Raw genomic sequence first — 14,434 nt, forward strand, 5'->3', positions numbered from 1 at the left:
CCATGATCATAACATGGCACTTTCAGATTAATACATTTTTCAGGTATCATTTATTTTATTCAAAATAAGAGTGCACTTGTTTTAAATAATGATCAAATAAAAAAAGATATTGGTGAATTATTATAGATACAACCATGTGGCTTTCCCAACATATTGAAAATCTTATTTTAGACCAGAGATGATGTTATAAACCAATATATGAATTTTGTTAACATAATTAATACACATACAGGTGTGAATGTATTCTACAGACTGCAATGTAATCACAAAGCCACTCATCTGGCGTACGCTGCATGCTGGCTATCTGCCTGTTGCTGCAAATATAACAACAAAGTTACAACTGGTCTGGTTCAACAGTCATTTGCTAGAAAGAGTAATAGATCGGGATCTGGAGAGTTTGTAAAGTTAACTGGTTTTGCTGTCTTATTCTGAGGAAATTTTGCTCATTCAATAATGGACATCAGACAATCAGTGTAAGAATTCTCCAGACATGAGCAAGGCCAAGGAAAACAGTGGTGGAACTGTGATCTGTCCATATACATGTAAAATCTGATGTGTGTACAAATGACATTGTCAGAAAGCAGCAGCAAAAAGATGAAGATAGTGAGGCCAACAACACATCGGTGGTGGACTCCAGATATAACAGATAGCAGCTTGAAGAAGTCTCTGCATATGATTCTCAAGTAACGGCATGATATATCTCACCTCACTGGACAACAGTGGAGAGGAGATGGCAGAAACAATTTGTGATGGAATCCACCAGGGAGCGACTGAAATGATTTAAATTCACCAAAGCACATTTGGTAATTTGCAATGTTTTCGGCATATTTAAAATGTAATCTATACCAGCAGAAAGTCTTATTAATACATACAATCGAAATTTGATTCTTCTTGCACACTTCAATTACTTAATTATCAGAAAGAACAAAAATGAAGAACTGATATATCATCTTAAAATGCATTTTAGCAAAGATTGAACTGTACACTCACCTTTGGGGGAATAAGCCCATCAAGCATATTAATGCATTGCATAATAACAAAGGCCTCCAGCATTTCCATCTTGAATTCCAGTGACTGAATACTAAAACGATAGAGCTCAGCAAAGGATTTTGCAAATAACTTTCGAAGAATCTCAGCTGCCTGCGAGGACCGTTTCTTCAGCCAACCCTGAGCCAAACAAACCAAATAAACAATTTATCAGATGACTTTCAACTGAAAGTTTAAGGACATAACACATGGGAAAAGTAAAGATAATTCATTCAAATGATTTAACATATTCAGACACAAAGTTCACAGTTCTTTAGCAGGATTAAAAACTGATCAACTGTATACTCTGTGGCATACTATCCATGCCACCAATTGTCCTTTCCATTAACTTCAACTGGGCAGATGTCAGATCCACCAAGGCTTGCTTAATTCCTTGTTGGTTAAAACTCCAGCAAGTTGGTTGAAAATTCCAGCAAGTTATTTCTGAACAGAATTATCAACTTTGCTTGCAGGTGTGCAGTTAATTTCAATTTAGAATGTTAACTTTGTTCAAAGTAAAATCATAAACTTTCTGCGGAAGTTGCCAATTGGTTGCCATATTATCAACTGAAAATCCACAGGTTGAGACATTCATGCTGTTCTCCAAATCCTCCAACAATTACCATGAGTGCTTTTAATTCAAAAGCGTATTCAATGTCAAAGAGATTAAAAACCAAAATGAATTTTATACCTCAAGAACAGGGGTGAAGTTTAAGACTGACGAGCTCATGAAGACCATGCCATTTCGTGAAACTGTTGCAGGCGATGCATTATCTATGTTGTGTGGCTCAAATACTATTTTACAGTTTGCAGCCATGGGAATGCGATCACCATTTGCCAGGGTAAGAGTTCTGTTATCGTCAAGCACCGAGTTTAAATTTTCAATCCAGATGGCGTCAACAGGCCCATCCAATACAATCCAGATGTGTTCCCCTAGAGTACAAAGTCTGAATTAGCACACAAAGTTCTAGGCATCGGAACTATATTATTTTACTAGAGTGAGATAAAATGTGTCATTGTAAACTCTCTCAACATATTAAAACTGCATTTGTTGCTTTAAAAAAAATACAAATAATGGACAGACCATGCTTCTTTCTTTATTGTATGAAGAACCCATGAACCTAAAGGATTTCATGCTCACTCATATAAATGACTTGGATGTAAACATAGGTAGACAAAAATGCTGGAGAAACTCAGCGAGTGAGGCCAGGTCTATGGAGCGAAGGAAATGTAAACATAGATGGAGAAACAAGGAAATGGAGATGCTGGTTTACAAAATAAGACCAAGTGCTGGAAAGCATGTACATCAATACTGTTAAGGGTCTTGCCATTAATTGTATATTTTCTCCTTACATTTGATCGACCCAAGTGCAACACCTCACACTTGCTTGGATAAAATGTCAGTTTCTGTAGCTGATCTACGTCTTTGACAGCTTTCCTCACTTTTGGCTACTCCAATTTTGGTGTTGTCTGAAAAACATACTAACCAACCCATCAGTATTTATGTCCAAGTCATAAACACATAAATCACAAACAGCAAACAGCTAGAGTATCAACATGATTCCCTGCAGAACTTCACGGGTCACAGACTACCAGACTGAATAACACCCTACCATCACAACCCTCCATCATCTATGAGCAAGTCAGTTATGAATCCAAACAACCAAGTTACTGTGGTCCCCATGCATCTTAATGAAAGACACAGTTTGTTGGTGTAACTCAGCTGGTCAGGCAGCATACCTGGAGATCTTGGATAGGTGATGGCAGTCTGATGAAATGTCTTGATCCGAAACATCACCCATTCCTTCTCTCCAGAGATGCTGCCTGTCCAACTGAGTTACTCCAGCATTTTGCTTCACCCATCCATGTTCTACATGGATGCTGTCTGATCCACTGAGTTACTCAGTAATTGTGTGGCTTGCCTTGGTAAACAAGCATCAGCAGCACCTTGCTTCCACACCATGCATCTTAATACATGGATTAGCCTATCATGAGGGATTTTATCAAATGTTTAATTAGAATGTAGAAAACATCCACTGCCCTATCCTCATCAATCATTTTCCACATCTCACCTCCTCAAAAGACTAAATCAAGTTAGTAATACAGGACCTGCCACAATATAAAGCCATGCTGACTGCCTCTAAATAGCATAAATGCAAGTAAGTCCTATTCCAAATAATCCTTTCCAATAGCTTCCCTCCACTAATGTGTAGCTCACTGGCCTATAATCTCCTGGATTATCTACTTCACTTCTCAAACAAAGGAACAACATTGGCTTCTATCCAGTCCTCTAGGATCTCACTGGTGGCTAGAGAAGATAAATATCTTAGTCAAGAATCCTGCAATCTCCTCGTTTGCCTGTCTCAATAACCTGGGGTAGATCCCATCAGTCTCTGCAGATTTATCCACTTTCATTCTCTGAAGAAGTCTGAAGAAAGGTCCCGATCTGAAATGACACCCATTCCTTCTCTCCAGAATTTACAATCCATGGTATGATTTTTGATTTCTTTAACTTCAAGTAACCCCAGCATTCCCCCTCTCTCTCTCGATATCCCTCCCCCACCCAAGTTGCACTAGCTTCTCGTTTTTACCCAACAAATAGCTAATAATGGCCTGTTTCCTTTATCATCGTTATTTTTTTGCATATCTTTCATTCATTACTCTTTATCTCTCTATATCATCGTCTATATCTCCCGTTTCCCTTTTCCCTAACTAGTCTGAACAAGGGTCTCGACCCAAAACGTCACCCTTTCCTTCTCTCCCAAGATGCTGCCTGTCACGCTGAGTTACTCCAGCATTTTGTGTCTATCGCCAATTTACTCTCCCTGGCTCCTGCTTAATAATGTTGCAAATTGCCTTGCTGCAATTTAGTGCCTTTCACCACGGTCCTGGCTTATCCTTACTTGTTATTTATCAGATGACATTATGATCACTAATGACTATTCCCAACATACTGAAACACCAGTTACTTGGCCAGGCTCATGTACCAGCACAAGGTTCAGTACGACCGCTTCTCAAATTGGGCCACCTATGTGCAGTTTCAGTAAATTCTCTTGGATACCATGAACAAATTCTGCCCTGTCTAAGCTTGGCGCTTCAGGTCAGGACCCTTCTTCAGTCATTTTGTGTATTAACCAGTAACTGTAGTTATTTGTTTTTACCTAGTTTTAAGGTAATTCTAAAGGGGGGGGGGGGGAGACAAACTGGAGATATAAGGATCGAATTAAAGGGAAAGGGAGTATAGAAAAGTTAAGAAAGACACCAGAAATAACGGGGCAGAAAGCTCAGGAAGGGATAGGAGAGTATGGCCAAGTGAAATAGGAATCGATGTGAAAGATGGGGAGTAATGGATTAAAAGTATTATATATGAATGCACGAAATATAAGAAATAAAGTGGATGAGCTTGAGGCTTAGTTAGAAATTGACAAGTGTGATTCAATAAGAAAACCTCTCATCCTTCTAAATTCCAGAGTTTTCAAGCCCAGCCGCTCCATTCTATCCACATATGACAGTCCCGCCATCCCGGGAATTAACTTCATGAACTTACGCTGCACTCCCTCAATAGCAAGAAAGTCCTTCCTCAAATTTGGAGACCAAAACTGTACACAATACTCCAGGTGTGCTCTCACTAGGGCCCTGTAGAACTGCAGCTCTTAAAGATAGCAGAGTCAAGGGATATAGGGAGAAGGCAGGAAAGGGGTACTGATTGTGGATGATCACAATGAATGGCGGTGCTGGCTCGAAGGGCCGAATGGCCTACTCCTCCACCTATTGTCAGAAGGTTCTCTTTGCTCCTATACTCAACTCCTCTTGTTATGAAGGCCAACATGCCATTAGCTTTCTTCACTGCCTGCTGTACTTGCATGCTTACTTTCAGGGACTGATGAACGAGGACCCCCAGATCTTGTTGTATTCCCCCTTTTCCCAACTTGACACCATTCAGATAATAATCTGCCTTCCTGTTTTTGCCACCAAAGTGGATAACCTCACATTTATCCACAATAATTTGCATCTGCCACGCATCTGCCCACTCACCCAACCGGTCCAAGTCACCCTGCATCCTCATAGCATTCTCCACACAATTTACACTACCATCCAGCTTTGTGTCATCTGCAGATTTGCTAATGTTACTTTTAACCTCTTCATCTAAATCATTAATGTATATTGTAAATAGCTGTGGTCTTATTGAAACATATAAGATTATTAAGGGATTGGACATGCTAGATGTTCCTGATGCTGGGGGAAGTCCAGAACCAAGGGCCACAGTTTAAGAATAAGTGGGAGGCCATTTAGAACATAGATGAAGAAAAATGTTTTCACGCAGGGAGTTGTGAATCTGTAGAATTCTCGGCCTCAGAAGGCAGTGGAGGCCAATTCTCTGGATGCTTTCAAGAGAGAGTTAGTTAGAGCTCTTAAAGATAGCGGAGTCAGGGGATATGGTGAGAAGGCAGGATCATTGTGAATGATCAGCGAGTGTCTACATTTAGATAACTTGAGTGAAGTCCCGAAATTAAACCAAAAGCGTTTCAACTGGGTACAGTGCATAATTTGCCTTTGCTGTATTCTTTATGGGAAGATGCTTTAAATAAATGTTTCCCCAAACCACAGTTTATGGTTTAAATTGCCAAATAGACTGCATAAACAACAAATAATTAAATGGATGGAAGCAATGAAGCACAATAAAATAACTGTAATCAGTAATCACAAACAAATATCTCTCCATGGAAGATGCAAAAACAAGTCACAGTTAAAGGGGTAAAAATTGGCTGTATTAACAATTAACTGCTGATCCCACCAGCTTTCTCCCACAGACGTTAAAGGTTGTGCTGGAGCAATATAATTTGTTCCTGACCTACAATGGAATTATCCTGCTCAAGCTTCTGCTGTTTTCCTAATGCTAATTTAATTAACTACATCCAAAAGTTGATTTTGATTTACAAAACGTGATTACTTACTGGTCCTCCCCAGGTTATGACAGGGTTCTTTACACAAGATCAATTTGTAAAGGGCCCATCCCACTTACATGACCTTTTCGGCAACTGCCGGCACCCGCCATAGGTTGCCGAAAATTTTCAACATGTTGTAAATTCAGTGGCGATCAGAAAGACGCTACGACTCTTTGGGTGACTAGGAGTCCTCTCACGACCATACAGGCGACCCCTGGCGACCTCTCACGACCACATGCCAAGTGTCGCCAGGGGTCGCCTGTATGGTCGTGAGTAGTCTCCTAGTCACACAAAAAATTGTAGTGTCTTTCTGGTCGCTGCTAAATTTTCAACATGTTGGAAATTTTCGGCGAACTATGACAGGTGCCGGCAGTCGCCAAAAAGGTTGTGTAAGTGGGACAGGCCCTTAACCCCAACCATTCGGAGGTCAGGTCCAGCCATGAACAGACTCTTATCACATGGCAGAAGATGCCTGGAGGGCTGGGGTGTCCCAAAGGAATAGATAGTCTTCAGAAGCATTTTAAAACTCACTTTATCTTTCTTAGTAATAAAGCTGTTAATAAATTTCGTCTGAGCCTATCTCAGTGTGTCTCTGGACAGGACTTGCAAAATGGACATCAAGGTGCTACCTAAAATATGCTCTTGTGTAGGAAAGAACTGCAGATACTGGTTTAAATCGAAGGTAGACATAAAATGCTGGAGTAACTCAGCGGGACAGGCAGCAATTCTGGAGAGAAGAAGTCTGAAGAAGGGTCTCGATCCGAAAAATCACCCATTCCTTCTCTCCAGAGTTGCTGCCTGTCCCGCTGAGTTGTTAAGGGCCTCTCCCACTTGGCCGTCAATTGCGCGGCATTTATGCGACCTGGTAGCGTGTGGGTAGCGTGGGGCGGGCGCATGGAGTGGCATTGAGGAATGTGGAATTGCGCACGGTATCGCGCAGCGCTCCAAGATTTCGTTCTGCACAAAATCTTCGCGCACCACCGGCCTGTGGTGTAAATGATGGTCAAGTGGGACACCCTGGCGCGGTGCAACGTCTCACCTCCAACAGCAGCAGAAGCAGGCAAGCGATCGCAGAGCTCGGCCTGGGGCTCACGGCCGTTGCAGATCTGGATCCGGATCCGCCCCCACTCCTACTCCCAGAGCGGGGCCAAGACAATTGGAGATAGACACAAAATGCAGGAGTAACTCAGCAGGACCGGCAGCATCTCTGGAGAGACGCAATGGGTGACGTTTTGGGTCGAGACCCTTCGTCAGACTGAAGAAGGGCGTCAGTCACTACTGGCCTGTTGCATAAATGACGGCCAACTGGGACAGGCTCTTTACTCCAGCATTTTGTGTCTACCTACACTATACTCTTTCAGGTTTTACAGCTACAGTATATTCTAGCTGGTGTCAAGAATACTTGCCAGCAGCCAGCAAATATATCCAAGCAGTCTCTCACACATTCATTTGTATGTATGTGGTTTACATAAATAAGTGATAGCCTATAACTTTAAAGTTAAAAAAATATATATATTTTTTAAACAGTCAATCATCAAGCACAGAAACACGTCCTTCGGCTCAATTCGTCCATGCCAACCAAGATGCCCCATCTAAATTAGTCCCATCTATCCGTGTTTGGCCCATATTACTCCAAATATTTCCTGGTCAGGTACCTTTCCATTGTCTTTTATATACTGTAATCATGCCTGCCTCAACTACCTCTTGTGGCAACTCACTGCATATACCCTTCACTCTCTGAGTGAAAAGGTTGTTCCTCGGGTTCCCATTGAATCTTGCACCTCCCATTAGGGGAATATGAATCTGAGGGGTAACCTTTTCACACAAAGGGTGGTGGGTGTATGGAACAAGCTGCCAGAGGAGTTAGTTGAGGCTGGGACTATCCCAATGTTTAAGAAACAGTTAGACTGGTACATGGCGAGTGCAGGTTTGGAGGGATATGGACCAAGCGCAGGCAGGTGGGACATCTTGGCCGGTGTGGGCAAATTGGGCCGAAGGGCCTGTTACCACACTGTATCACTCTATGACACTATGACTCGAACCTTAAACACTTCTGGTTCTTACAGTATGCCCTTAGCCTGGGTAAAATACATTGCATTCACCCTATCTATCCTCCTCATGATTTTATACACCACTATAAGATTCCTTGATTTTCACTCAGCCTCTTGCGCCCCAAGAAATCAAGTTCTTGCCTGCCTAAACATTGCCTATAGCTCAAGCAACATCCTTGCAACCCTTCCCACATCCTCGTAAATGCTTTCCAACTTAGCATCCTTCCTTTGACAGGGTAACAAAAACTGACACAATATTCCAAATTTGGCCTGGCCAACATCTAGTACAATTGTTACATAATGTCCCAACTTCTATACTCAATACCAAAGATTATTTTGCTCAACACCCCGACTGATGGCCAATGTACCAAAAACTTATTTATCACCCAATCTCCCTGTACCACCACATTCGGGGATGTATGTACATATATACATAGAATGCACTGCTCAGTCCACAGGACCCAAGGAAATTCTTCTTGATCATTGGAATGCATGTGTAGTAGTAATACTCATTACACCATTAGCACAGGAGTGCCAGAACTCTAACCCAGCAATAACAAAGGAATAATACCGTACAACTGAATGGTGTAGATAGGCACGAAAAACTGGAGTAACACAGTGGGTCACACAATCTCTAGAAAAAAGGAATAGGTGACGTTTCACCGAGACCCTTCCGAAGAAGGGTCACCTATTCCTTTTCTCCAGAAACATTGTCTCACTTGCTGAGTTACTCCAGCTTTTTGGGTCTAGCTTTGGTTTAAAGCAGCATCTGCAGTTCCTTCCTATACAACTGAATGGTGTATTTCTCTGATAAAACCTGATGATGGTGTTGTTCAAATTTACTTACTGCCATTGTCTATCTAGCTGAACACTGCAGGCCTTGCAAGTTTGCCAACAATGATTTGATGGCATGTTTCCATGCATCCCATGGATAGGCCACATGGCACTCATTGCACACTGAGATGGATGATAATATTGGCCATACTGCAATTCAGATCAACATTGGATACTTGTTTGATTTCAGCTCTAACTTATTTTCATGAACACTGCCTAAGACTTGTGTCTACTGCAGGACAGTGTTTACAGAAGAGGATAATAATGGGATTATCAAAGGATCTAAACAAGACTCATGTAGTTTGCATTTGCATTTAGTCAATCACTCGAAGAGACAACTGAGCAAACTCTTAAGCACATGAGAACATGATACAAATCAATAACATTAATTTCATAGTAAAGTCAATATTTCAAACAACGGTTAAGATTAGACTCAATTAATTCAGGAAATGCAAGTTATCTTAGTTTAATGGAACAACAAAACGAAAAGCCATACTTTCAGTGGGCTGCCTGGTTTGGCATAAACAAGATAATGTATATCTATTTGCCCTGCTTATCACCTATACCACATTCCTTGCTGCCTGACGGCATTCTGATTCCAATAAAACCATGGCATATATCCACATTTTTTCTCAAGGGATTTTTAATGCCTGTACAATGTTTTTTCTTTAATTATAGAGACACTTTAATTAATTGAATAATATTCATTGTGTATGGGGAAAACATTAATGCTAAAGTAACAACATTGTAACCACTGACAATTCAGAGCCCTATTTTAATTTATGAGCACAAAATGCTTTGAATGCCTAACATTAAATAAAGACTTTCTGTAGAAATTCTGAAACAATTTTGAAATGGAACAGACTTTTCTGTAAACCTTGCAGGTCTTCAGAATCTTTGGACAGTTTGCTCAAAGATGCACATTGCCTCTGTCCCATTGACAGGTTTGTATTAAATTGGTTCCAGAGAGAGAAAGTGAGCAGCGAGGCATGTTCAAACCTCAAATAGGCGCAGATAATGTAACCACTTAACATGTAACCAAACTGCATGCTATACACAAGGATATATATATGCTGGAGTGGGAGATTGCAACCTTCACTTGTTCAACACAATCAACGCAACGTCCTCAAACAAATAGATGTAATGTTTTGTTAGGCTGTGCACGCCATACGTAAGGCTCGAAGGGCCGAATGGCCTACTCCTGCACCTATTTTCTATGTAAGAAGAACATACAGTGCATGCAGAAAGTATTCAGACCCCTTCGCTTTTTCCACATTTAATAAAACGTTATAGCCTTATTTTAAAACGGATTAAATTAATTTTTTTATCATCAAACTATACAAAATACCCCAGAATGAAGAAGTGAAAACAGGCGTTTAGAAATTTTTGCAAAGTAATTAAAAAAACAAAAAAATTGACATATTACATTTACATAAGTATTCAGACCCTTTGCTATGACACTCAAAATTGAGTTTAGATTCATCCTGTTTCCATTGATTTTCCTTGAGATGTTTCTACAACTTGATTGGAGTTCACCAGTGGTAAATTAAATTGATTTGGAAAGGCACACACCTGTCTATATAAGGTCCCACAGTTGACAGTGCATGTCAGGGCAAAAAAACAAGCCATGAAGACAAAGGAATAGTCCGTAGACACCCGAGACAGGATTGTGTTGAAACACAGATCTGGGGAAGGGTATAAAACAATTTCTGCAGCATTGCAGGTCCAGAAGAGCATAGTGGCCTTAAATGGAAGAACTTTGGAACCACCAGGACTCTTCAAAGAGCTGGCCGCCCAGCCAATCAGAGCAATTGGGGGGGAAGGGCCTTGGTCAAGGAGGTGACCAAGAACCCAATGGTCACTCTGACACAGCTCCAGAATTTCTCTATGGAGATGGGAGAACCTTCCAGAAGGACCAGATAGAAGCCACTCCTCAGTAAAAAGCACATGACAGCGCGCTTGGAGTTTGCCAAAAGGCATGAGAAACAAGATTATCTGGTCTGATGAAACCAAGATTGAACTCTTTGGCCTGAATGCCAAGCGTCACGTCTGGAGGAAACCAGGCACCGCTCATCACCTGGCCAATACCATACCCACGGTGAACCATGGTGGTGGCAGCATCATGCAGTGGGAATGTTTTTCAGTGGCAGGAACTGGGAGACTAGTCAGGATCGAGAAAAACATGAACGGAACAAAGTACAGAAAGATCCTTGATGAGAAACTGCTCCAAAGCGTTCAGGACCTCAGACTGGGGCGGAGGTTCACCTTCCAACAGGACAACAACCCTGAGCACACAGCCAAGACAACGCAGGAGTGACTTTGTGACAAGTCTGTGAATGCCCTTGAGTGGTGCAGCCAGAGCCCGGACTTGAACCTGATTGAACATCTCTGGAGGGACCTGAAAAATAGCTGTGCATCAACGCTTCTCATCCAACCTGACAGAGCTTGAGAGGATCTGCAGAGAAGAATGGGAGAAAATACCCAAATACAGGTGTGCCAAGCTTGTAGTGTCATCCCTAAGAAGACTTGAGGCTGTAATCACTGCCAAAAGTGCCTCAGCAAAGTACTGAGTAAAGGGTCTGAATACTTATGTAAATGTGATATTTCAGTTATTTCTTTTTAATTACTTTGCAAGCATTTCTAAACACCCGTTTTTGCGTTTTTATTATGGGGTGTGTGTAGATTGATGATAAAAACATGAATCCATTTTAGAATAAGGCTGTAACATAACAAAATGTGCAAAAAGTGAAGGGGTCTGAATACTTTCTGAATGCACTGCATACAGTGCATTGAGAATGTATTCAGACCCGTTCACTTTTTCCACATTTTGTTATATTACAGCCTTATTCCAAAATTGGTTACAGTCATTTTTTTTATCATCAATCTACGCACAATACCTCATAATATAAAAGCAAAAACAGGTGTTTAGTAATTATTGCAAAATATTTAAAAATAAATAACTGAAATATCACATTTACGTAAGTATTCAGACCCTTTGCTGTGACTCTCAAAATTGAGCTTTGGTGCATCGTGTTTCCATTGATTACCCTTGAGATGTTTCTACAACTTGATTGGAGTCTACAAGTGGTAAATTAAATTGATTGTACATGATTTGGAAAGGCACACACCTGTCTATATAAGGTCCTACAGTCGACAGTGCATGTCAGAGCAAAAAACAAGCCATGAAGACGAAGGAATTGTCTGTAGACCTCCGAGACAGGATTGTGTTGAGACACAGATCTAGGGAAGGGTATAAAACATTTTTTGGAGCATTGCAGGTCCCGAAGAGCACTGTGGCCTCTGTCATTCATAAATAGAACTTTGAAACCACCAGGACTCTTCATAAAACTGAGTAATCGGGGGAGAAGGGCCTTAGGATAGAGACTTACTAACATATTCAGGGAGGTGACCAAGAACCCGATGGGCACTCTGACAGAGCTCCAGAGTTCCTCTGTGGAGATGGGAGAAACTTCCAGAAGGACAACTATATCTTCAGCACTCCACCAATCAGGCCTTTATTGTAGAGTGGCCAGATAGAAGCCACTCCTCAGTTAAAGGCACATGACAGCCCGCTTGGAGTTTGCCAAAAGGCACCTAAACAAGATTCCCTGGCCTGATGAAACCAAGATTGAACTCTTTGGCCTGAATGCCAAGTGTCACGTCTGGAGGAAAACAGGCACCGCTCATCACCAGGCCAATACCATATCTACGGTGAAGCATGGTGGTGGCAGCATCATGCTGTAGGGATGTTTTTCAGCAGTAGGAACCGGGAGACCAGTCAGGATCGAGGTAAAGATGAACCTGAGAGAGCTTGAGAGGATCTGCAGAGAAGAATGGGATAAATTATCCAAACACAGGTGTGCCAAGCTTGTAGCGTGATACCCAAGAAGACTTGAGGTTGTAATCACTGCCAAAGGTGCCTCAATAAAGTACTGAGTAAAGGGTCTGAATACTTATGTAAATGTGATATTTCAATTATTTATTTTTAATTATTTTGCAAAAATTTCTAAACACCTGTTTTCACTTTTTTATTGTGGGCTATTGTGTGTAGATTGCTGATAAAAAAATGAATTTAATCCATTTTAGAAAAAGGCTGTAACGTAACAAAATGTGGAAAAAGTGAAGGAGTCTAGATACTTTCTGAATGCATTGTATATGCTGCTTCCACCTAACAAGCTAGTGATCTCCAATTGACAACCTGCACTGCTTTTTTTTGGGCAACATAGCATGGATCACTTTGAGCATGCAACTTGCATGTGCTATAGTATTGCCCTTCCATCTCCCCTTTGCACTCATATTTTTTAATTTTTCTTTAAATGTTAGCTGTGAAATTGTCAAATATGTGAGAATGGCTGAACAACAGGATTACTCTTCATGATTTGCTCTCTTGATTGAAAATAATCTAGCATGTTGCATGTTTGTGCACTCAAATTTCCACAGCTCGTCACATTTTAAAAAAGAGTTGTAAATGGGAAAGAAATGTGAGAGGAGATTGGACGGCACGCTTAAGTTAGTGGATTAAATCAGCTGCTTTTCACGTTAATGGACAACTGAAAACATGATATCACAGAGAATCACAAATGCATGTGTTCAAGAAATGTAACTTAGCATGTCACTTCCTAGCCCTGACAGTTGAGATGTGATTACTTGCTTACCCTTCTTTGCTCGAAGAGTTTTTCTCCACAAAGTTGAAAATATTCCATCTGTCCAGTCATTTGTAGCTACATCCAGCCGGCCAAACATTTGAGGTGCAGTAATGGCTTTTGGATTCATTCTCATCTCACGATGTGGTTGACCACAATCTGCAAAATGAGAAGGTTATTGATAAAGTGTAAATAATAGCACACATTTACATTCTGTTCTTCACTGTAACCCATTTCTTAGTTCTTCCAGTTGGTGGGTTGTTTTATAATTAATTCTCCTATTGCAAAATCATAATACATGAAGAATTTGCAATCATAATACATGAAGATTTTTTGTCGTGCTCAGGTTGCATGCATGATTTTCCATTCATTAATCTTAATGGATTAAAGCTCATGCAGGACTGATCAATGTTTCAATTTCATATTAATGTTCAAATCAAATGGAAAGGTAACAAATTAAATCCTACGCACTGTTGTCACAACCAAAAATCTATAATTAATACTTTTTAAAAAGTATCTTGTATTTGCTGTGATATTCTGATTCCAGTAAAAGCCAAAATATTTTTCACGAACAATTTGGACATGCTACTTAATGGGAAAAAAAGGTGTAAATTTCGGCCATTCAGCATCAAATAGTCTACCACGGTATGTGATGACACAATTGTTGCAGTGTATGCCATTTTCAACAAGCATTGCAGCAACTCCACTACCTACAACTATCTCCAAGACGGCCAAGAGGAGCAACTGCATAAGAATATCACTAACTGCAACTATGCTGTCAAGACCCATGCCTTTCCTAGCTTGGAAATATGACAATATTTTTCATTTTGGCATTTAAAATCTTGGAACTTTGAAACAGCAACTTTGTGGGAGTATCTTTTGTATATTGGGGATAGCCTTTAATGCTGTCTCTACTGTGAAGCCTACATCCTGA

The 14,434-nt window shown here is 40.8% G+C and overlaps 1 protein-coding gene across 1 annotated transcript in view; it reads right to left on the bottom strand.

Annotated features, from left to right (window-relative positions):
- dnah5 (dynein, axonemal, heavy chain 5) overlaps positions 1-14,434 on the bottom strand; it is a 202,299-nt gene that overhangs the window by 61,952 nt on the left and 125,913 nt on the right. Inside the window, exons 42-44 of the mRNA XM_055659224.1 lie at positions 13,513-13,659; positions 1,718-1,959; positions 991-1,167 (exon numbers count right to left, since the gene is read on the bottom strand). Coding sequence (XP_055515199.1) covers positions 991-1,167; positions 1,718-1,959; positions 13,513-13,659 — 566 coding nt within the window. The remainder of the gene's footprint in view (positions 1-990; positions 1,168-1,717; positions 1,960-13,512; positions 13,660-14,434) is intronic.

Source organism: Leucoraja erinacea, chromosome 2 (genome assembly GCF_028641065.1).
Source record: "Leucoraja erinacea ecotype New England chromosome 2, Leri_hhj_1, whole genome shotgun sequence".
Classification (NCBI taxonomy): Eukaryota; Metazoa; Chordata; class Chondrichthyes; order Rajiformes; family Rajidae; genus Leucoraja; species Leucoraja erinaceus.